Source organism: Micropterus salmoides, unplaced genomic scaffold, assembly GCF_014851395.1.
Source record: "Micropterus salmoides isolate LMB-PRFRI ecotype aquatic unplaced genomic scaffold, ASM1485139v1 Ms_hic_scaffold_15, whole genome shotgun sequence".
Lineage (NCBI taxonomy): Eukaryota > Metazoa > Chordata > Actinopteri > Centrarchiformes > Centrarchidae > Micropterus > Micropterus salmoides.
The window spans coordinates 1,335,245-1,358,666 of record NW_024040596.1 but is presented as its reverse complement, the minus strand read 5'-3'; the positions used below and the strand labels follow the sequence as shown (position 1 = coordinate 1,358,666).

Genomic DNA, 23,422 nt, shown 5'->3' with positions numbered 1-23,422 from the left:
TAAAGTCAGATCATAACTGTTCACATTAATATGGAAAAAGACCAATTAATGCCTGACAACAGTTTGTTCAGCTGCCCCAGACTTCTGTTACCACCAGTAAGTACAGGTCATAACTGCATCAAAGCTATAGACTGTCTAAAAAACAGTGGTTGATTAATTTCCTGACTATTAGGGTTGGGGGGTCAAGTATCGATCTCTTATTATATAAATTGTACATGAGAATTTTACTTTTCGATACTATGATAATAAAATCAATTGCTTTTTCAGTCCATGAGAAAAAAGAGTTTTCCTTTGAAGACACAATCTGAAGTTAGGAAAAAGGTAATAAATTGCAATATATTTAAAATCGCAATAATATCATATCGTGGGGCCTCTGGAGATTCCCACCCCGACTGAACTTGATTCTGCAGTCACACATTTTAACCATCACTCCTCAGTGAACAGTCTGCTTGGCGAAAGTCAGACAGCATTTTCTAATTAAGAAGGCTAGTTATCATTATGGATTTATCATATTTTTAGGAGTCTGTTCACAGTGACATCGGCAATTAAAAACATTCATTTTGCGAAAGTGAAAAAAAATAATAACTAATATGCTAATTAAACCTAAATTTAAGAAAGTCCGGCACTGACGGTGTCTGCTTAGAAAAATGCTGTTAATTAAGCACATGATGAGGAGTCCTGAGAAAAGATTTTTATAACACAAAATAAAGATATTGCTGATACATGAACGTTTAAAATATTGTTTATTGTAATGTTTGAAATATTTATATACTTTCAGGTGGTTTAATCAACAACAAATCATTATATCTTATAAGCTCACCATACATCTGTCTGTCTGTCTGTGTAAAATCCGTAAAGTAACTGGATTAAAATTATGACGTGGCATCAAACACAGACAGTTACCTGCTGACCAGGTGTGGGTGATTTAGGGACACGGCTATGGAGAGCTTAACAGTAATAACGGTGTGCACAGACCTGTATCCAGTGGTGAGCGGCACTCCGCTCTTCTTCCAGATGATGTGAGGTTTGGGGACTCCTCCGATCTGGCATTCGAAGACGACGCTTCCCCCCTCCACCAGCTTCTGAGCGCTCGGCTTCTTGATGAAGAAGGGAGCGGCGGCCTCTCCGGCACTCACCTCCGCCACCACCTGTTCCTTTGTCTCCACGGCAACACTGAAAGGAAACAAACAGCTGGATCAAACACTGCAGCTGTGGAAACTCACAGGGAATATGACGGCGGCTGATTCGGACTGCTGAGTAAAAATCCATCAGACTTTCACAACTCACGTTTTCTCCTGAGTGATTCCAATCTCAGTGACGGTCGTTTCCTCTCTGCTCTCGATTTCTTCTGAAACTACAACAGAGAGTAAAAGTGCTGGATAAGACCTAAAAATCATATCTACAGTTGTTTTAAAGGAGACATATTATGCTGCATTTCCAGGCCTATATTGTAGTTCTGTGACTCCTGTATGGCAGCTTTGCATGATTCAAAGTTCAAAAAAATATATTTTCTATCTTATACTGACTCTTCATGTAGGCCTTCATTTCAGCCTCTGTCTGAAACAAGCTGTATATGCTCCTGTCTCTTTAAGGCCCCCCCTCTCACAGCCCACTGTCTTCTGATTGGCCAAGATCTGAAGCACGTTACCAGGGTGTTGCTGTCGCTGGCCAGAACATGCAGACTCAGCGGAGCAAATGACCATATATGGAACAGCGGCTCTGTATTACGTTGGTAGACAAAGCAGTTGAAAGCAGTGAGGTTTTGGCTCACAGGGATTTCTTTTAAATACTTACTAACCTCATTATTTGAATCTTTGGCCATGTTTAACCCGAACATCCAACATTATAACTTTGTAGATCAGTCATATAATGTGAAAAAGCATAATCTCCTTTAAGATTGATTTCCTACGTTAAAAATTTCAGTAACGTTAGCTAACGTAACCGTTTCTTGGAAGGAAAGATTTGACAGATTTATGGACTAAATTCATCGACGGGCCCACTGATAAACTGGGATTAGCCACTAAAACATTGACAATGAGGTAAGCTAAAGCTAACGTTGATCTAACACTAGACATCAGTGTTACTTGCTAGCTCTCGAGTCTATAAGCTAATGGTTTTCTGGGTAACTGAGTGCAGGATTCATGTCATTAACCATCTAAATCTTCCTCTAGATGTTTTTTGAGGAAAGACATTTTGGTTCACTGGTGGTGTTTTAGCTGCTAGTCAGTGCTGTGAAGACATATAAATAAAAATGTCACAACTACAATATAATAATGAAATAAACTCAAATGTTTTTGTTGACTAAAATAAGCTACAGTTGTGTGCAGGCCTCTGCTCAGTATCCGACCACCCTCACCTTTGACGAGCAGGTAGCAGGAGGTGCTGACGGTGCCCGCCTCGCTGGTGGCGGTGCAGGTGAAGCGCCCGCTGTCTTCGGCGAACGCCTCGCGGATCACCATCCGGGCGTATCCGTTCGTGTAGCTGATCTGGAAGTCGATAGAGCTCTCGATCTTGTAGTCCTCCCTGAACCACATGATGACGGGAGCGGGGTGGCCGCTGATCTGGCACTCCAGAGTCACCGACTCGCCCTCTGTCACCGTCACATTCTTCAGGCTCTGAACAGAAAAACAGTGACACCTTCAGACACCCGGGGCGGATTTAAAGAGGTGGTATTCTGCTCATTTTCAGGTTCAAAACAGATTTACATGGTTAAGTTTTCATAAAACACCAAATTGTTTTGTCATCCTGCACATTGCTGCAGCTCCTCTTTCCAGCCTGTGTTGAAGGCTTCGTTTTAGCTATGGAGTGATACATCTTGTGTCTAAATGATCTTTGTTGGGAGTTGCACATGCTCAGTTCCTAGTTAAGGACTACTAGCCAATCAGAAGCAGAGAAGGGCGGGTCAGCGAGAAGCCGGTAAACAGCTCGGGTTCAGCCGTACGTGTTGCCGACCGGCTCGGCAACATGGACTGGAGCGAGAGTTTCAGAGCGGTGAGTTATTAATCTGTATCCATAAAGTTTTAACTGAGCTCTGTCTCTACATCACAGGAACAACTTTATGTCCACTGACTGAAAAGATTCATAACTCAAAGGAGAGGGAAAAAGCCAAAAAGCATAATACCACCTCTTTAATGGAACTTGTCACTCAGGTATAATGAGTGGAGATCTTCTGTTTTCTACATTAAGATGGAAAATGATGCTCTGCTGTTGGATATGAAGAGGATTTATTTGTTCCACTTCAAGTGTAAGTAGTTTAAAAGTCACTACTTCTAACCAGTTTGGTGGGATTGGCTTAGGGCTGTAGCCATCAGTCGTTTTCATTATCAATGATGCTGCCAAGTATTTTTGATTTATCGATTGTTTGTAGGGAAGCACCGAAATGAAAATTTTTGGCCGAACCCGTATATAATGAAAAACTTTCCCGAATACCAAACAAGTACATTCACATTGTTTCCATTTATTTCCCCTTTTTTAACCACTGCATAAATTAAACAGTCAAAATGTGCTTTTTCCTCAGTGTTTCCCACAGGATGTGGAGAGACTATGGTGGGGGGACCGGGGCCCAACAGGGTCCAGTAAAGTAAATTATATGAGTCCACGTACTTCTAATGGACACATGTAATATGTTTTATACTTCCTGTGAATATAATGAAGTTAAAACTTATTTCCATCCTGTACAGACGCCTTATTTTGAAAACCGGACGTTGTCACATGTGTTTCCTCCTCGCGCTAAATTCATCCAGTCCGACCCGGTTTGATAAATGCTGTTTTATGTGGTTCTGGTCTTCAGAGCCTCTCTTCATACTAAAGAGACAAACTGTCTCTAACCTGCCTGTCAGCTCGCTCTGGGCCGCTTCACTTACCGTAAAGGCTTGAATACGTGTGCACTCCAAATTCAGGTGCGGCTAGCTTAACCTCCTTCTCACAGACGAGTGACAGTAACACAGAAGCGGTTCTTTTCTAAGAAGTCAGCCACAGATGGAGCTGATGTGCTGAGTCAGTTCAGCAGAACAGCTGAGCTAACAGCAACTTTAAAATGCTTCCACACTGTCGACATGGCAACGTGATTGTTCGTTAAAATGTTTTTGGTCTTTTGACTCATTAGGCCGAACACAGAAAGTGCTTTTTTTGCTGTTTTCGGCTGATTAATTTCGGTAGCTGAATGTTCGGTGCATCCCTACTTGTTTGGTCTATAAATGGTCATTAAAAAAAGTGAAATAAAAATTTTCTCAAGCCCATCTATGATCTCCAAATGTCTTGTTTTCCGCAGAAAATTACAGTAAATGTAGGATAATCAACTCTGAGGTTTAAACATTTTAACCTGACTGAGAGTCGGCAGTCAGACTAGCTACAATACCGGTCAAAGTTGTTTTTTAGTTCTTCTGTAAAGTTCAGTGAAAAACCTTAAATGATCCCAAAGTCAGAAGTTAAAAGTTAAAAACAACGTTTACGTCACCAAAACAGAGATTTTCAGATCTAAATTTAAGGGCTGCAGAAATGTGTTTACTTTCCTTACACTGCTGCAGAATAACTTCACGTTGTTAACTCATCGCTTGATCCCTTAAAATATCTGAAATTTACAATATTTCTCAATTTTGCCGACATAAACACATTTCTACATTTAACACCTTGAACATAATTTAATTGTTAATTTTTCGATCTGAAAATGTTTTGGTGACGTAAACTCTCGTTACTCCTCACTTCCTTCTGACAGTATTTAGATTTTGGAGGACAGGAAAGTACTCACAGCAATCAGAGTGGGAGGAACGACGGGCTCCTGAGCTCTGGTGGGAACTGCAGCCGCCTCCTGAGGAAAACAACAACAACACGAGTCAACAACGACAAACAACAAGGTGTTTCCCAGAGATGGCGTTCTGTGAGGATGGAGGGGGGGAAGCCGGTTAGGACAGATAAAAACCCTGCAGAGAGGACAGAGGGGAGGAGGTCAACAGCTCGGGACAGGAAGAGGAAGAAGAAGAAGCAGCGGAGGGGTCTTCGTGATGATGATGATGATTGGCTGCTGCGTTACAGTGAAGAAGGTCAAACGCAGGTGACAGTCCACACGGGGTTAAATTAGGGGGAAGTGAAGGGAGGATGACGGCGACGGGGGTCGGACCAACCTGTGGCTCCCAGTCCTCAAACTCCTCCTCACTCACTGCATAAGCTCCGCCCGGCTGTAACTCAAACTGACTCTGGTATCGGACGTCTTTAAACGGCGGTGGGAGGGGCTCCGACGTCGCCCGCACCTCCACCGCTCTGCGTGACGGACTGGGAGACTTGACGGGCTTGATGATCTTCCTGGGAGAGGAGGATCTTAGCTCTTTCTGCAGAGTGGCGATAGCAGAGCCAGCGATGGACACCTGATCGAGCCAAACGAGAAGAGCGTTAACGGAAACAAACGCTCTCAAAGTCCAAAGAGCGGCGGAGAGAGACTCTGAGTGAAGGCAGGAAGTCACAGCAGGACTCGAGACATTGAATTATATTATATAAAAAAAGACATAAATATACAAACATAAATAAAGCAAAAAAATAACTCATCGCGATAAAAAATGTCTTATCATTAGATATCGATATTTATCACGATAAATGTAAAATCATTATTTCCTTCTCAGAACAAACACTTGATTGAATATTATAAAATCTTTTTTCAGTTCTTTTTCCTCAACAAAATAAATATCTTAATAGAAAAAGTAAGTGTTAAATCATTTGTGGGTCAAACATTTATTTTGTTGTTATGGAGGAAAGATGTATTGCGATAAATATCATTATTGTTTCATTGTCCAGCACTAGTTTGAGGGCTTTTACACAAAGTATTGTGTAAAAAAAGAAATCAGTTTTAACGTCTACTTTGTAATCTGTTGCATTTAGGATGCTGATATTTTATAACTGAGATGAAATTAGATGAGGATAAAAATATGTAACTGGGATTCCGCATATATGTAACTACAGTTACAAATATTTCCTGTTTTTGTTCCTGTTGTGTTTTATTGTTAGTTTTTAATATTGAGCTTAAATACAAAAACACAATATTCGATATTGTCAGGTGTTGCGTGGTGATCAAATAACACACAATTTTGTAAAAAAAAATTAAAAAAGATAAAACAAAACAGATTTAAATTTTAGCACAATTTTGAGTAATACATTTTTTTTTAAACTGTAGATACTGTTTTTAAAATCTTTTTCCAAATTGCAGCATGTAAAGCCTTCAGATCCAAGACCAAACACCTCAGAGTCTCCAGCCTCAGAGAGCACGTAGCACGCTGTGGAGGCATCAGGTCAAATGGTTCCGTCTCAAAAGACAAGAACCAGTGCAGTAACATCCCTTTCCACAGGATCACACACAAACCGTGATGAGTGAACGGCGTGAAAGTTTAGCGTGTCGGATGCTGTGAGCAGGAAACCAGAGTGAATCACACCACAGAACAGAGTGGAGTCCGTGTGTTAACATTTGTTAAAGATGAAATGGCGGGTTTGGGGATGACGGCGGCCTGCAGCTCCCCTTCCTTACCTCGTGGCTCGGTTCATGTTTAGGAACAGAAACTTTAGAAACTGTGAAATGTGGGACTGGAGACGGGGCGACGCCGGAGTCCACGTGGGTGGAGATCTCTGTTGTTGTCTGAATCTGGAGCAGAGTTTATTCAGCGGTTAAGAAGACTCGACTCTTATTGTCAGACATAACATCTGTTATGAATTCAGCAAACTCCTCCGACCTGGGAGACCTGGACCCGGCGCTGCTCTGAGGCGGCAGCGACGGCAGCCGGCGGTTCAGCAGGCAGCGTTTTAGCTACGACGACATGTTTCACTGCAGTCGCCGCCGCCTGCTGCTTCAGCTCCGCCTCTACGGCCTCCTCCTCCTCAGCTCGCCCGCCCTCCACACGCGCGGGCAGGCGGACCCGAGCGAGGTCAACGGCCGCCACCACTGTGGCCACCGCCCCGGCTTTCACCCCTCCCTCAGCCTGGAGACACAAAAAGCAGCACATAGATCTGAGGACAGGAAGTCGGGAGGAAGATGTTCAACGAAAAGCCCCGAAGACTGAAAGAAAATACTTCCATAATATCCGAGGAAGGTTCAAATCAAGGGTCAGATTATCTACACAGGAGAAGAAACAAGAATGACTGAAGCCATGAAGCCGAGCGGCATGCAGCTCTGCAGAGACACGTGCAGTTTACTCTGCCAGTGAAGCCAGAACAAGATGGAGAATAAGATACAGACGGAGGGAAGAAAAGCACAGTGAGGACCTTTTAAACAAACCCCATGACTTCAGCAGATTTATGCAAATGTATTTTTTGTCACATATAACTAGGGATGGGAATCGCTGGTACCGACAGAAACAGCCCAGTATCGAGTGGAATCCAAACGTCAGAACTTCTTACTTACTTTTTGGAACCAGATCGCGGCAGAAAGTGACTATTTGTCTGGTTTTTCTTGCAGCCAAACAGGCAAGCAACACACCGAAAGAAAGAGAAGAGCTCGGCTTTTATTTCTCTTTACGTGGCTGCACCATAAACTGTATTAAAAAAGGCTGCACGCGCTCAGTCCACGCTGATTTTAACAGCCGCTCACCTTCGGCTGCGTCTCGGACACGTTCGTCACTGCTGCAGGTTTATCAGCACGAGCCGGGCTTCCCGTTGGTTTCATCTCCTGGGATCGTTTAAAACGTGTCTGGACATTTTTATTAGCTGTTCACATCACTTGTCACTGATCGATCAGCTGATTTTACTGGCTTGATGGGCTGGACGTGCGGCCTCTCTTTACTCTGTGAGTCTTTAGTTTAGAGACTCATTTTATACTCGGGTTTTATTATACAACTATTGTTCCATTTGTTGTGTCGTCTACTCTCTGTAGATTATCTACGTCTGTTATCATGTTTCTTATCGGTCTTTTAATTATTTTCTCATGAGGTCTTTTATGTAACAAATAAAAGAGATAACCTCGCTTACTTTCATGTCTTAACAGAATACTGGACCTTGGCCCGTCTTCAGCCCTGATGTACCGAGGTGTCCTCCCAGGCTCCACACCTCCACTGTTTTCATGTGGTTTGTTTTGAGCATGTTTGTATTTTCCTTTGTCTCATTTCACCCTGACCTGAGGTAAAGTTTCAGTTCCATCCTCAGCAGGTGGGGGTGAATCTAAGACAACCAAAAGCTGCAGCGTTGTCCTTTTTTGGTAATAACTCTAGTCTTCTATGTCTTAAATATCAATGTCAAGGCTTCTAGGACAAGTCCTGTACTAGTGTTGGACTATACAGGCTTACAGTTATTAAATTAATAAATTCTCTGATTCCAGCGTCTTAAATGTGAATATTTTCTGGTTTCTTTCCTCCTCTGCGACAGTGAACTGAATATATTTCGGTTTTGGACAAAAGAAGACATTTGAGGACGTCAACTCAAGCTTTGGGAAACCCGGTTTGGCAATTTTTACAATTTTATGGACCTACCAACTGATTGATTAATCGATAAAATAACCGACAGAATAATCGTCAGTTGTAGTCCTGCCGCTCAGAGACTCAGCGAGCTAACCCAGCGACAGCCGCCAGAAGACTTTCACATCTTTGTTTTGTTTCTGTGGAGTCTGAATAAAGTGTGTTTTACAACAAGTTAATAATTTGTTTGGTTACAGAGATATTTTTCTGTTTGAGAGGGGAAACATCTGAAGAGAGGAACATGTGAGCGTGCGGTTAAGGTGAAAAAAGGTCCTCTCGTGGTCCGACAGAACGAAGTGACAGAAAATAAACAAACTAACAAACAGGAAAGAGTGAAAAAATATGAATGAAGTGACAGTTTGAGCAGCAGTGATGGTGGCGGACTGTGGCGGTCTACCTGCTCTCCGGACACGGCGGCCTCATGCGGGCCCCGGCTGCGAGCCTGATCCACGGCCGCCACCACGGTAGCCACCGCCACGGTCTTATGGTCCTGGGGAACATGCTCGTCCTGACGCATTCACATCACAGCAACACGTCAACACATGTTCACGCTACACCAACAACACACAGGCAGAGCCGGGCCGAGGTACTGAGTTCACTGCTGACTCACTAGTCAAGCTCAACAACACGTTCACACCAGACGAGTTCACCCTGACTGTGTTTCACTGAGCGAGCCTGAATAGTTTGGATGCACTGAATAAAACCTCCTCAGCCTGCATGCAGCTTCACATTAAAGAGGCGGCTCCACCGTCCTCACCTCTCTGGTGGCGGTGACCTGCTGCTCCCAGTGCTTCTCCATGTGAAGCTGGGCGGCGCTGCTCACGCTGGTCATGCTGGACATGCTGGACATGCTGGTGTAGCTGGCTTCAGCCACGTAGTCGCCCTGCTTCCAGGGAGGCAGGACCTCCGCAGAGGCAGAAATCTGCAAGAGGAAGGCAAAAGTTTATCACACCTTTTCCTCAAGCCAATCATACATGTGGCGCTGCACTAGTGGCAACCTGCTGCTCTCACAAGTGAAGCCAGTGCTGAAGCACCTTAAACCTGCGTCCTCTCCAGCAGCCAGCAGGGGGCGACTCCAGCGGCTGCAGAAAGAAACTGTTGCTACTTGTCAGCCGATTTATTCCCTCAGTAAACACTTTCCTGATGAGTTTATGGTCTCAGTCGCTAGTTTCAAGTCTTCTTCAACACAGTATGATGTTCATTTAGTAAATTATGGTCCCATTTAGAGGAACAGAGACCAGGAAGCAGGGGAGGCTTTAAGGCGGGGCTACAAGCTGATTGGCGACCTGTCAATCAGAATAGAGGCGACTCGTATCCGCTGCTCTGTGTACATTTAACCAGCGCCGCTGAAAAAGCTCATCAGGAGTCGGCTGCTCATTTTTCAGTAAGTACGTTTAGTTTTAAGCCTGTTTGTCGCTAGCTAAACTGAGCATCCCCCGCCAATGCGTCTTGCTAACCAAGCTAGCTAGCTCCACCCTCATGTCCAAATATGGTCACGCCTGGTTCCAAAAAAACAAGATGGCGACCACCAAAATACCAAACTGTAGGCTTTAACATGACAGAGTCCACAAACCAACGGGGGGACATCACTTCTTTTATAGCGTCGGCGCTGTGATCGCATTGTCACAGAGGCTGTTTACATGTTTACAGGACGAGTAGAAATGACGTTCAGAAGAGATTTGAAATTCATAATAAAGCTAAAACCCCACAGGATGTGCCTCAGTGGCAGGTACGATACTTTTACCTACAAGGTGGTGGCGTCAACATTTAGCGATAGCAGTGCGTTGGAAGAACTAGCTTGTGTGAACACTAGAGCTGCAACGATTAATTGAATAATCAATTAGTTGTTCACTATTATATTAATCGTCTATTTTGATAATCGATTAATTGGCTTGAGTCAATTTTTTTGGGTGAAAAAATCTCCAATTCCAGCTTCTTAAATGTGACTATTTTCAGGACAAGACATCTGAGGACGTCGCCTCTATGCTTTGAGAAACACTGGTCGCCATTTATCACATTTTCTGACATTTTATAGACCAACTAATGCATTAACTGATAAACTAATCTGCAGATTCATCGAGAAAGAAAATAACCGTTAGTTGCACCCTTGGTGAGTCAGAGTGTTTAAAGTCAGAGTGTTGACTTCAGTAAACATGTCACATCAGCTGGTGTGAAAACGGCTGCTGGGCGTTAGAAGTGTCGTTGACCTGGATGTGAACTCACCTGTTTGCGGGTCATGATGGGGGACTTGACCGGTCTGATGGGAGAGACGGACAGTCTGGCGGAAGGAGAGACGGGTCTGTGGAGGACAAAGACGACACACGATACTTAAGTATTCTGTTTCATGAATTCTCCGACAGATATGCTGCTTCTGAGATTCTTTGCCAGCGTGGATCACCATCTTGCATGGCCTGCTCAGGGGCCGCGGTCGTACCTGACGGCTGCGGGCGTCGGCCCTTTCACGTGTCTGACAGGTGAAGGCGACTGCTGGCGTCCTCCCGCCACCTTGGAAACGAAGGACGGCGGGGACCTGGAGGTCGGCTTCGGGGGAACCCGCGGGGGAGTCTTGTGAGCCAAATGCTGAGTCATCATTCCTCCTTCCACGTGCATCTCCATCATGGTGGTGGCTTGGAAACTCGCCTCCACCTTCTGAAGGGGAAACGTCACGTAATGAGCGATTTGTTTTATGGAGACATCTGTTAATGAATCCTTAAAGTAAGAACGTCTCACCCTCTGTGCTCGGGTCTGGGAAGTCGTCATCTGGGATGTGGACACAATAGTCTTGGTTTTCTTAGCAGGTACAGCTTCTTCACCTGCAGCAGAAACACACGCAGGTTTGGGATGATCCAGATACGAAACTAAACAACAACTAAACTTTGTCTTTAAAGATGGTGGATCTTAAATTTGCTGATTGAAAAAGAGTCTGGAGGTCCTCACCCTGAACCAGCAGCTCGGCGGTGGACGTGGCCCGTCCGCTGCTGTTGGTGGCGGTCACAGAATATGTCCCAGAATCCTCTGGGAAGGCCTCAGCGATCAGCAGACTGTACAGGTCTCCTTCCTGGAGGATCCTGAAGTCCGCCGAGCTCTGGATCTCGGCTCCCTCTCTGTAGAACTTCACCACAGGTGTTGGGATTCCTGTGACTCGGACGTCCAGCCTCACCTGGCTGCCCTGTCGCACCGTGGAGCTCTGCAGTCTCTGAAGGAAGTTTGGAGGCGCCGTCTCGGCTGCAGAGACAATAAACACGTCTCATTAGCCCGGGTTTACTTAGTCGTAGTTTCACAAGACATTTTTCAGACAATCAATCAACAAAAACTGAATTTAAAAGAGTAAAAAACTGTAAAATGTGATGTCTTTAAATGTCTAACTGTTCAAAACCCAAATATTCAGTTTAATCAGGTGCATTTAAACTGTGTCATCATTGTGGGAAAACTACACAGCTGCAGCCAGAAAATCCATGTTGGAAATTAAACAAAATCTATTTCACACACGAGGATTGAATGAGAGTTAAGTTGTAAAGATGGCGAGTCCGAGTCCAGGCCAGAAACAAGTACCCAGTACGGCGTAAAGATGAACAGGATAAACTCTGATCCTGAACCAGTTGATGTTTGGAGTCTTGTTCCTCAGGATGTGAGATCCTTACTGGCTCAAGTTCAAGCTGTTAATCACGTAATAAACTTGTGATTCCTCTTAAGGAAAGTTATGCTGCAGCAGCTGCGTCTATTTTGGGTTTATCACTGGGTTAAGTAACAGGCCACGCCCCCTCGCCTGACAGCGGGACAAATTAAGACTCTCATCACTCTCATCTACGGAGAGTGCAGATGAACGATTGTGTTGTCATTGCTATAATACGTTCTTTGTATTTATTTGATTGATTGCCCCTTCAAACCCTGGATCCCTGGGCCCCTGGGATCCCTGGGCCCTCTCTCACCTGTAACCAGGAGTTCTGTATTAAAGTCTACCTGAGCGCTCACCTGGAACAGAGAAAATAATAATAAGATAATACTAAAACAAAGACGGTTAGCTCCATGGTATAATACTGAAACTCGCAAATTAAAGCAAATATCGCAGAAAATTCTCATTCAATTTGGCAAGATAGTCTTAAAACTTATAGGAAGGCCCTCCTTAACGCTAGAGCAGCGTACTACTCGTCATTAATAGAGGAAAAGAGGAACAACCCCAGGTTTCTTTTCAGCACTGTAGCCAGGCTGACAGAGAGTCACAGCTCTATTGGGCCAAGTATTCCCATAGCTCTCAGTAGTTACGACTTCATGAGCTTCTTTAATGATAAAATTCTAGCTATTAGAGACAAAATTCACCAAGACCTGCCCTCAACTGGCACCAATTTATCTCTAAACTCAGGAACCTTAGAAACAGCTGTAGAACCAGATATATGTTTAGACTGTTTTGCTTCCCTCAATCTTTACCAACTAACTTCAATAATTTCTTCATCTAAACCATCAACCTGCCTCTTAGACCCCATCCCGACTAGGCTGCTTAAAGATGTTTTACCCTTAGTCAGCACTTCTATACTAGATATGATCAATCTATCTTTATCAACAGGCTATGTACCACAGTACTTTAAAGTAGCTGTAATTAAACCTCTTCTGAAAAAGCCCAAACTTGATCCGGATGTTTTAGCCAACTATAGACCTATATCTAACCTTCCATTTCTCTCTAAGATTCTGGAGAAAGCAGTTGCTAAACAGCTGTGTGACTTTCTACAGAGCAATAGTTTATTTGAGGATTTTCAGTCAGGATTTAGAGCTCATCATAGCACAGAGACAGCACTGGTGAAAATTACTAATGACCTCCTTATTGCATCAGACAAAGGACTTGTCTCTGTACTGGTTTTATTAGATCTTAGTGCTGCATTTGATACCATTGACCATCAGATCCTATTGCAGAGACTGGAATATTTCATTGGCATTAAAGGAACCGCTGTAAGCTGGTTTAAGTCCTATTTATCAGATCGATTTCAGTCCTCCATGCACGCCAAAGTTACTCATGGAGTTCCACAAGGATCTGTCCTCGGACCAATCCTCTTCACTTTATATATGCTTCCCTTAGGCAATATTATCAGGAAACATTCCATAAGCTTTCATTGTTATGCAGATGATACTCAGTTATATCTATCGATCAAGCCAGATGAAACTCATCAGTTAGCTAAACTTCAAATGTGCCTTCAGGATGTTAAAACCTGGATGACCTGTAATTTTCTCATGTTCAACTCCGATAAAACTGAAGTTATTGCTCTGGGGCCTAAGCACCTCCGTGACGCATTATCTAAAGATATAGTTTCCCTGGATGGCATCGCCCTGGCCTCCAGCACCACTGTGAGGAATCTTGGAGTTATCTTTGATCAGGACATGTCGTTTAAGTTTCACATTAAGCAAATTTCAAGGACCGCCTTTTTTCACCTACGTAATATTGCGAAAATCAGGAACATCCTGTCTAAAAATGATGCAGAAAAACTAGTCCATGCATTTGTTACTTCTAGGCTGGATTACTGCAATTCCTTATTATCAGGCTGCTCGAAAAAGTCCATTAAGACTCTTCAGCTGATTCAGAATGCTGCAGCACGTGTTCTGACAGGAACCAGGAAAAGAGATCACATTTCTCCTGTTTTAGCTTCTTTGCATTGGCTTCCAGTAAAATCCAGAATAGAATTTAAAATCATTCTTCTTACCTACAAAGCTCTTAATGGTCAGGCACCATCTTATCTTAAAGAGCTCATAGTACCTTACTACCCCACCAGAGCACTGCGCTCCCAGAATGCAGGGTTACTTGTGGTTCCTAGAGTCTCCAAAAGTAGACTAGGAGCCAGAGCGTTCAGCTATCAAGCTCCTCTCCTGTGGAACCAGGTTCCAGTTTGGGTTCAGGAGGCAGACACCATCTCCACATTTAAGAGTAGGCTTAAGACTTTCCTCTTTGATAAAGCTTATAGTTAGGGCTGGCTCAGGTGAGTCCTGAACCATCCCTTAGTTATGCTGCTATAGGCCTAGACTGCCGGGGGATTTCCCATGATGCACTGAGCTCCTCTCTCCTCTACTTTCTCTCCCTCTGTTTGCAACCTCATCCCATTATTGCATGTTACTAACACAACTTCTCCCCTTTCCGGTAGTCTTGTGCTTTCTCGTCCCTCTCCTCTCTCCTCCTATCACTTCCTGCAGGTGTTTCTGGCTCTGGAGCTGTGGAGTCTGGATCTGTGGTTGCGGGTCACCTGCTGCCCCCGTGTTCTACTAGTCCTATTATTATTATTATTGTTATTATAATCATTAACATTACGATTGTTATCATTAACACTACTATAAATATCTGTACCATTTTTCATTTAGTCTATATCAACATCACCTTTACTGTCTGTACCTCCATGTGTATTATCCTTCCATCTCTCTCTCTCTCTCTCACCTGTAACCAGGAGTTCGGCGGTGCTCGTGGCTTGTCCAGCGCCGTTGGTGGCTCTGACAGAAAATCTCCCGCTGTGTGCGGCGGTCACAGCGGGGATCCTCAGAACAGCGCGGCCGTCGCTGAACGAGATCTGAATGCCGGGCAAAGCGGCGGCGGAAAGAACCTGGCCATCACGGAACCAGCTCACCTCAGGAACTGGAGAACCTGCAGAGGAGAGAAGAACCCGACCGGTCTGATGTCAGAGTAACCAGAGATCCTTACTCACTGAGGGGACGCTCCAACATTCATCAGGAAATAAAATTAAATGTTAAAAAGCCCAGAATCAGATGACAAGAGGGCTATCTCTTTCATCTCTTTGTGTCCAGTACAGAGATAGAGCCAGGACATGTTTAGCCTAGCTTAGCAGTTTGCCCCTGCTTCCAGTCTTTGTGCTAAGCTAGGCTAAAAACATTTTGGTATAGCAACAGTTAGCTACAAACATCTACCACATAATAAAATCCAACACCTAGTTTTAGCTAATGTTAATATTTGTTAACGTTAGCTAATAACACTCCACTGATTATGCGTGCAGTTTTACGGCTACACTTGTTAGCACTTACCGCGTGCTTTCAGTCTTTGTGCTAAGCTAGGCTAAACACATGTTGGTATAACACCAGTTAGCTACAAACAGCTACCACATCATTAAATACAACACCCGGTTTTTGCTACACTACATTGATTATGATAGCGGTTTTGTGACTACACTTGTTAGCAGTTTCCCCTTGCTACAGTCTTTGTGCTAAGCTAGGCTAATTACATCTTGGACTTCTCTCTGTACTGTACAGAGATTAAACTGATATCCATCTTTTTATCTGACTCTGAAGAAGACAAGAAAAACAAGAGGATTAAGAAGCAAAATGTTAATTTAAACAAATATTAACCCTCCAAAATGACTAAAGCACTTTTAACACTTATTATTAAGCTAGTTCAATATTTCTGGATTAGCTGATCCATTACACCACGAGACTTTAAGTAATATTAACAATTAAAAAGCTTTGAGGGTAAGAATAAAATGGACTGTAACATTCTCCAACTTTATTCCGTCACTCTTTTTTTTTACAAAAAGGTTTTACATTTAAAAGGGAAATAAAAAAGTTTAGAAACAACATCAATTTGACTTTAGGGCTAATCCTCAGCACAGAAAGCTCTAGAAAAACATTTGAGCTCTGGAAAACTTCCTTACCACTAACTTGAGCCTCGAACGTCGCGGCACTACCCTCTAGTGCCACGACGCTCTGCAGCGGCTGTGTGAACGTCGGCGCCTGTGTTGACATGTTGGTCGGCACCCTGCAGAGACAAACAAACAAACAAACATGGTCAGAACAAACTTTTAAAGCAGGAGCACGAGAGCAAGAACCTTCTAGATATCTCACTCGGAAACAAAAACATTACCCTTCTACTTCCATTAATAATCAATTTTATATACATTTAATTATGGCACAGTTGTATTTTTCTGACCGTCTTTGTTGCAGTAACCAACAACAAACACAAGGGGTGCTCCCACACACTGACTGGACACAGGAGCATGCTGGGAATTATACTTTAACAATAGATGATGGGTGGGCAAAGATCTTTATGTTGGAAGAGACAGAATATTTTACTTTTTAATGAAAATTAGAGTGACAAAGTAGCTTCTATAAATTGACACTGACGACTCATTTCACTCGAGAAGAAACCACAACACTTTCAAAAAGGATCACTTCTCTCAGCTGCATCACCACACGATCAAAACATGACTGAATCATTTTTACCATCCAGAGTGAGATTCCAGTTTCTGTATTCTGTGGCCACGTATCTCAACTAAAAAACCTTTTGGTAGCAACTTAAATGAGTCCGTGCAAGAGGACTGAAAACGACAAAGAATACAAAAGTCTGATCAGATTCAAGGTTTTCATTGTCAGACAACTTAGTTTTTAGGCATTTGCCTCAGAATCCAATCACCCATAACACATAAGCCCCCTGAGCCACTGCATGCATATGTAGATATCTGGTCTGGGGCAAATAAAATTTGCGTACAAAATACAGTTAAATACCGTATCAGTAAAATACAAGTTACACTTCAGCAGTAGTACTTAGTGTTTTGCGTTTGTAGCTGCATCATCATCGTTTGTTGTTAACTTTGATCATAGTTCCAGTTTTAGTCCAACTCTGGACATCGACACAGCAGAACCGAAAATATCCTTTTTTATTCTACACTTTCAGACTGTGTTGTATGACACAGTTCTTCTGCTTTTGACAACACGTGTCCAGGACTGATCCCCAGCGTTGTCCCTGACGTTTACACCGTCCACCAACTGTTACCAAGTTGGACAACGTCTGACATGAAGATAAAAAAAAAAGAAACTAAGAATTAGAAACTGAATCATGAACTAACAGCGGCGGGAATGAGCTGGACGATGCTCTCCTGTTCAAACAGCTCAACAGGAACTATGTGAGCACCAAAACACAAAGACGTGTGACGTTCTTTCAACGCGTCTGAAGCCAGACCCGGGTCATGGTCGTCCTCCTCCAACTCTGAGACTCACGTAGTTTTATTTCTATAAACTCAGCAAAACCTTTAACCACAGGAGATCAAAGCCTCGTGTGTGTTGGGAAGAACCGTCAGCTTCTCCTTTAGCCTCACGTGTTGCTGAAGTCTGAAGGAAAGTAAAGAGGATTTGTTGGCTGGATATCAAACCAGTTTCTCATTTAAATCATAATTTTATTCAGACAAACCTTTCGAACGGCTCCCTGTGTTCAGAGAACACTTAACATTTGAGGACTTTTTGTTTTGTAGAAGAAACATTTATCCCCAGTCCTGAATCCGTGGCCACATCACATGATTTATTGGTGATCACTACGTCAGCTGATCAGTAGACAGATCATCTGTCTCTGTAACAGCGTCTGTCCACCAGAGGGCGCTGACAAGTCGATTTTACACTGTGACACTACAGATCTGGGTCACTATTCTTAAAAAAACAACTCATTTCCATCTTAAAAGCGTTTTAACATGTAAATATGTGTTTTTTACGTTAAATGTTAATGAACTAATACTGGCTTATATATTTATACGTGTATTTGTCCAGAACCGCTCGGTACAAGACGTTCAGTTCAAACATGTCATTTATGTTCTGGTTTGTAAAGTGTCCCTGGCTGCCTCCAGAGGTGCTTAATATTATAATTCTTAATATTAACAATAATTATCACAGCTCACAGCTGATTTGCACTGTGCCAAAGTCTCTACTAATGCTGTAGGAGTGTTTATCTCTGCAGACAAATATTGCACATATTATTAATCTTTGTTATTCTTCTATATTTTGTTCATTTACATTTATATAAATACAACATCCTCTCCCGCTGCAATCGTCTGCACAACACAAACCCAGAGTAATGCACATGTAAATATTCTCTGCACATAGTGGAAGAATTATTCATTCTTTTATAACTTGCATTTGTCTAATCCATATTTATATATTTCTACATTTATTTGTCTGCGTGTCGCATCTTATCACCAGAGCAAATTCCTTGTATGCATAAAATACTACAATGCAATAAAGCTCCTTCTGGTTCTGGTTCTGTTTCTGAGACCGTGCTCATCGAAGAGAATACAGGATTTAAGCGTTTGGTCGTCAGTAGCCGCCTTTCCATCTAAAAAAGAGAAAATGTGAATTAGCGGTGTTTCCTTCAACTGGTTAGGTTGGACTTAAAGACCGTGGAGGTCTTCAGGAATGTTATGAGAACATCTGGGAAGACGCCGACAGTGGAAACAGCTGATCAGTCATGTGAGGTAAATGTTCCCATCTCCTGTTTAGCGCTTTAACTCTTCTTCTTCAAAAAAGGCAAAAACCACCTCAAGCGAGTGTAAAAACTTTTGGAAAGCGGCGCCGTGCTGCAGCTGCGGCGTGCTGCCTTGGTAAAGGAGCTGCAGCTGTTCACAGTCATCTGCAGGTCTTATCACCGAGCCTTGCTGACATCTGCTCGGCAATAATCCAGCATTTCAGAGCTTTGACTGCTGCAGTGAGACTGATATGTTATTTTCTGCAGAACTGAAAGCGTTCTGAACCGTCAACGCTGTGCACCGTGAGATCTGTGGAAACACCTAATGTCCTTTTACAAAACATCAAACCCTCTGCAGGCTCTGTGACAGCGAGACTCGGCGGTTTGATCCCCTCAGGGTTTATTTTTAGCAGCTGTCCCTGGAGGCGGACCGGGCTCCGCGGGGTCTGGCTGATAAACCACCAGCTGATCCACCGCAGACCTCGGAGCAGATTTCAACACCTGTCGACCCCTGAGGGGAACCGTTCAGATTCAGTCGTCTTCAGTTTCGCTTCAGTTTGTTTGTTTCACTTGTTCCAATTCTACTGTAGTTTTCTGTTCTAATGTATATCTGAGACATAATAAGCAAGTTTAAAGATGACCTTTTATGAAAACAGAAATATATAAAGACAGTAATTCAGCGCTAAATGTAACAAGACAGAGATTAACTCTAATATTTCATTTGTCCTGAACTCTTTATATTTTCAGCTCAGATAAAAGGTTTTTAAACAACAGGCTTCAATAAATCAACAACAACATGTCTGAAACGCTCAGCGTCACTTCGTGTACAGTAACAGCAGGTCCGAGCGACACCTCCCTCCGTCTGGTCACCGCAAAACATCTGACGAGCCAATCAGGATCCAACCTGGTCTGCAGGGACCTGGTCTGCAGGGACCTGGTCTGCAGGGACCTGGTCTGGCACCGGGACAGTTCCCTTTGCTCTCTTTCTTTGCTTTACTGACCGGCGCTCTGTGGCTGCGAGTCTGTGAATTATTTTCTCCATTAATTAATTAATCGTTTGGTTTATAAAATGTCAAAAAACACCAACAGGTTGTTTCCTTTCAAAATAAAACAGCTTGTGTTTCCTTTCAAAATAAAACAGCTTGTTACCTGAGACAATGAATTTTTTGAGCTCAGAAAATTAACTTAAAATCTGTCACAGATCAGAAACCTGATTCACACTTTCAGCACGCCGTTTGTGTTCAAAGATCAATATCTTTACTGACAGGGAGAGCGCGACAAAGTCCAGGACTTGTTTCCATCCTGGTCCCTGATGTTTCATCTCAACTTTCAAAATTCAAACGTAGCAGCGTTTATGATCAGAGCTACAGGTGGACATTAGATCAATCAGTCAAATAAAAAAAAGATATTAATCGATCGTCACTAAAACATCAGACTGGAGTCACTGTACTTAAGTCAGGGGCCAATCTTTACTGGCTCTGGTGGCCCTTGACGAACTTGTATTGGCCTGGTTATCCCTGCTTTGACCCACTTGGACCCATTTGGCCTGCACTAGACTGGGTTGGCTCCGATTGGTCCTGGTTGTTTCCTGTTTGGCTCTAAATGGCCCCTGGTGTTTCGGTACTGGCGCCAAGTTCAGTCTCAAAACATTTAGCACCGGTTTGCTGCGGTCTCCAGGTTGGACGACATAAGTAAGAATGTTTTGGTTTGGCGGGCGTGTCGGAGGCGTCACACAGAGGCTGACAGAGAGTTTCTGTCACCTTCCCAACAGCTGCTGCTTCCTGGTTATTAAAGGTTATAAACTCCTGAACATCCTGCAGGACTCAGCGGACACTGACGGACTGAAACAACAGCTGACATTTAGAAGAAATAAGTTTGTGCTCACAGTTCAAACCATCTTTTGTTGCGTTTCTTATAGAGTTTAGCTGCTCTGTCAAGTACTCAGCCTTTAATTTATTTAATCTTGCTGAAATAACCAGTTTATTCCATTAATCAATCATCAGAACTATTTTGATAATCGATGAAGTCATTTTTAAACATTTGTTGGTTCCAGTTTCTAAATGTGAAAACAAAAAGGATGAATTAAGATTAATTTAATAAACTTCCTCGTTAGTTGCAGCCCTGTTATGAAGCTAACAGACAGAGTTTATGGCTGTATGATAAATTAATGTCTTAATGAATCCATTGATGTAATGAAGGCATTTTATTTTTACTGGACTGAACGGTTCATTTAATCTATTCAAAGTACCGTAATACAAAACATGTTACAATCCAGTAATAAGAAGCGTTTCAAAAAGGTTAAAACTCGGAGAATGTTTATAAGATTTTGGGTCAGTTTATGGGTTTTCTGCCTTAAACTCTGGAGATGAAAACTCATTTTTACAATCTGTTCATTTATCCAGTGATTAACAGGAATGCAAAAACATTACTCTTTTAAAAAATGTGTGCATTTAAAAAAGGACAAATTTACTCATTAATTAACCACTAATACCAGATAAATCTGTTTTCTTTAAACACTAAGAAATCCTAAATAATATAATATATTCCAATCTGTTCTTATTCAAGGAGAAAACCCTGAAGTGTGATGAGTACAGTTACTGTATGAAGATTTCACCTCTGCTATTAATGCATTTGTCAAATAATATAAATGAACGAGTGGATTAAGAGGAAAGTTATGAAAATAAAAAGACCGTGTCAGAGCTGAGGATTCATTAAGAGTTTGGCTTCGCGTGTGCTCGTCACCTTGTTTGGGTTAATCTCCTTTAATTGAGCGGCTGATGGACAGCAGCAGAAAGAATCCGGCTGCTGCAGCAGTTAAATCCGGTTTTCAGTCTGAGTCCCTGAACGCCACGCGGATCCAGTTACAGCTAAACTTAACGTGATGACTCACCTGCGCGGCGGCGAACGCTCAACACCTCCAGGTACTAACATGTGTACAATTTAGAGGTACTTGTACTCGAGTCTACTTTTTCCTTCAGATTCGAGTTACTCTGCAAGAGACTTTATATGTTGACTGTTTTATAATCTCTCTCCAATGATGCTGATCTATAAATAAGAAACCTGCAGTGTAACAACGAGTCGTGAGACTGATGATGCTTCAGGACCTCACTTATTTGGTTTATTTATTTTAAACCAAACTGAAGGAAATTATTCTGTTAAAGCTGTTTAACCAGCAGTTTCTCACGTCAAGATTTACTCAGCTGTTTGTTTGTCTGATGGATTTATTATTTTGTCGACAGGTTTCGTCAGCTGTTTTCCTGTTTACTGTTGAAACAACACAAACTAAATCCACTGTGTTATGCATAATACACAGCACCTTCTGTTGATTTATTCAGATTTTATATTCAGTATTAAATCGTTTTTTGCTGTGTCACCATTTTTTTTAAATACCTGACTCATAAAAACGTCAGTAAAAGCTGTTTTAAAAGACAGGAAGATGTTTTTATGTTGAACCCAAACCCCGATGTGTAAATAAATACAAAACAAAAAGCTTCATTCAACAAACAATATTCTTATGAACAGGACTTCAGCCTAAATGATTCGACTCATCAGTCGTTATTTAATCAAAGCTTCAGCTCAAACTGTGACTCAGAGCCAAACAGCGCCGGTTCATCAGCTCCGACACCAGCTTCTCCCCTTCAGAATAAAATAAAAGCTGCAGGATCAAACACCGACACATCACGTGGCTTCCCTACACCAGGACTCTTCTAAGAGCTGCAGATCAGCCCGAGCCGCTCCACGCCAGGCCGCTAATATGAAAGCTAAAAATAACAAACAGACAGCTGTTGCTCGCCTCCAAAATAAAAGCTTCACTGATGTGCCCCTGCTTCCTCCTCCCAGCGCTCTGTGTAACGTAACGAGGAGGGGGGGGGGGTCTACCACAGGACACCAAGCACTAAAAATAACAACCACCCCCCAACACACACACACACCTCCGTTTGATTGACAGCCACCATGTGGCACATAGCTGGAGCAACTGATAGCCCTGCTGCTGATTCCCTTAAAAAGCCATCGGCCGCCCAGCTGACAGTCCAGCCCGATGCTATCAGGGCTATTCTGGGACGTCCCGTTATAACCTTCAGCATGGAAAAGCAGCAAAAAGCCTTCACACCTTCTGAAAAGTGCCTAAAACGTGAATGGGGTCCGGTGGGAGGGGTTGTTAGGAGACACAGGTGTGAACGCCGTCAGTCAGCTGCCGCTCGTCAATCAACACTCTGAAAACTTTAAAGACACTTACTTGTCTGCACAAGGATGCCCGGGATGCCCAGAGGGCTGTCTTCAGAAAGTCAAAAATCTCTTTATCCAGAAAAATTTAGTGGGAAATCCAAAAGGAGAACAAAGTGAGCCTCGAAGGAACCCCGACAACAAAAAAACAAAACTACAGGCCGTCAGCGCCGTGTAGTTTTGTTTTTCCTCCAGACAGCAGTTCCTCCAGCCGAGGCGTCCAGGCCGGGAACGCTGACTCTGCTCAGAGCAGGCAGCAGGGCGGCGGGGGGCTTTATACCGCTGTGACATCACACGGGGCAGGGCGTGCCATTGGTCAGCCCTGCAGGGCATCATGGGAGAACGGGGGAGCCATTTTATGCAGCCCGTCACCTGCAAGTCACTTTACTTTACTTAATCCCACAGATAATCCAGATGATTTTTATTGATTATTAATTAAACCTATAAAAACAGAGAAAGCAGCATCGAGTGGATCAGAACAGCTGAAATTATTTATTTAACTACTGACACATTTTAATCTTTAATGCTAATCGATTACTTGATTTCTAAGCAAAAAAACAGAAAACACTGG

The 23,422-nt window shown here is 43.0% G+C and overlaps 1 protein-coding gene across 4 annotated transcripts in view; it reads right to left on the bottom strand.

The window, feature by feature from the left end:
• The window catches only part of ttn.2 (titin, tandem duplicate 2), a 231,626-nt gene extending 208,525 nt beyond the window's left edge, over positions 1-23,101 (bottom strand). For all 4 annotated transcript variants that reach the window (XM_038719985.1, XM_038719986.1, XM_038719987.1 and 1 more), the window contains exons 1-12: positions 22,865-23,101; positions 16,055-16,158; positions 14,833-15,036; positions 11,361-11,648; positions 11,154-11,236; positions 10,858-11,072; positions 10,647-10,722; positions 9,181-9,345; positions 4,748-4,807; positions 2,357-2,615; positions 1,288-1,354; positions 976-1,173 (exon numbers count right to left, since the gene is read on the bottom strand). In XM_038719985.1, coding sequence (XP_038575913.1) covers positions 976-1,173; positions 1,288-1,354; positions 2,357-2,615; positions 4,748-4,807; positions 9,181-9,345; positions 10,647-10,722; positions 10,858-11,072; positions 11,154-11,236; positions 11,361-11,648; positions 14,833-15,036; positions 16,055-16,145 — 1,706 coding nt within the window. In that variant the 5' untranslated portion in view covers positions 16,146-16,158; positions 22,865-23,101. The remainder of the gene's footprint in view (positions 1-975; positions 1,174-1,287; positions 1,355-2,356; positions 2,616-4,747; positions 4,808-9,180; positions 9,346-10,646; positions 10,723-10,857; positions 11,073-11,153; positions 11,237-11,360; positions 11,649-14,832; positions 15,037-16,054; positions 16,159-22,864) is intronic.
• Between the last annotated feature and the right edge of the window lie 321 nt (positions 23,102-23,422).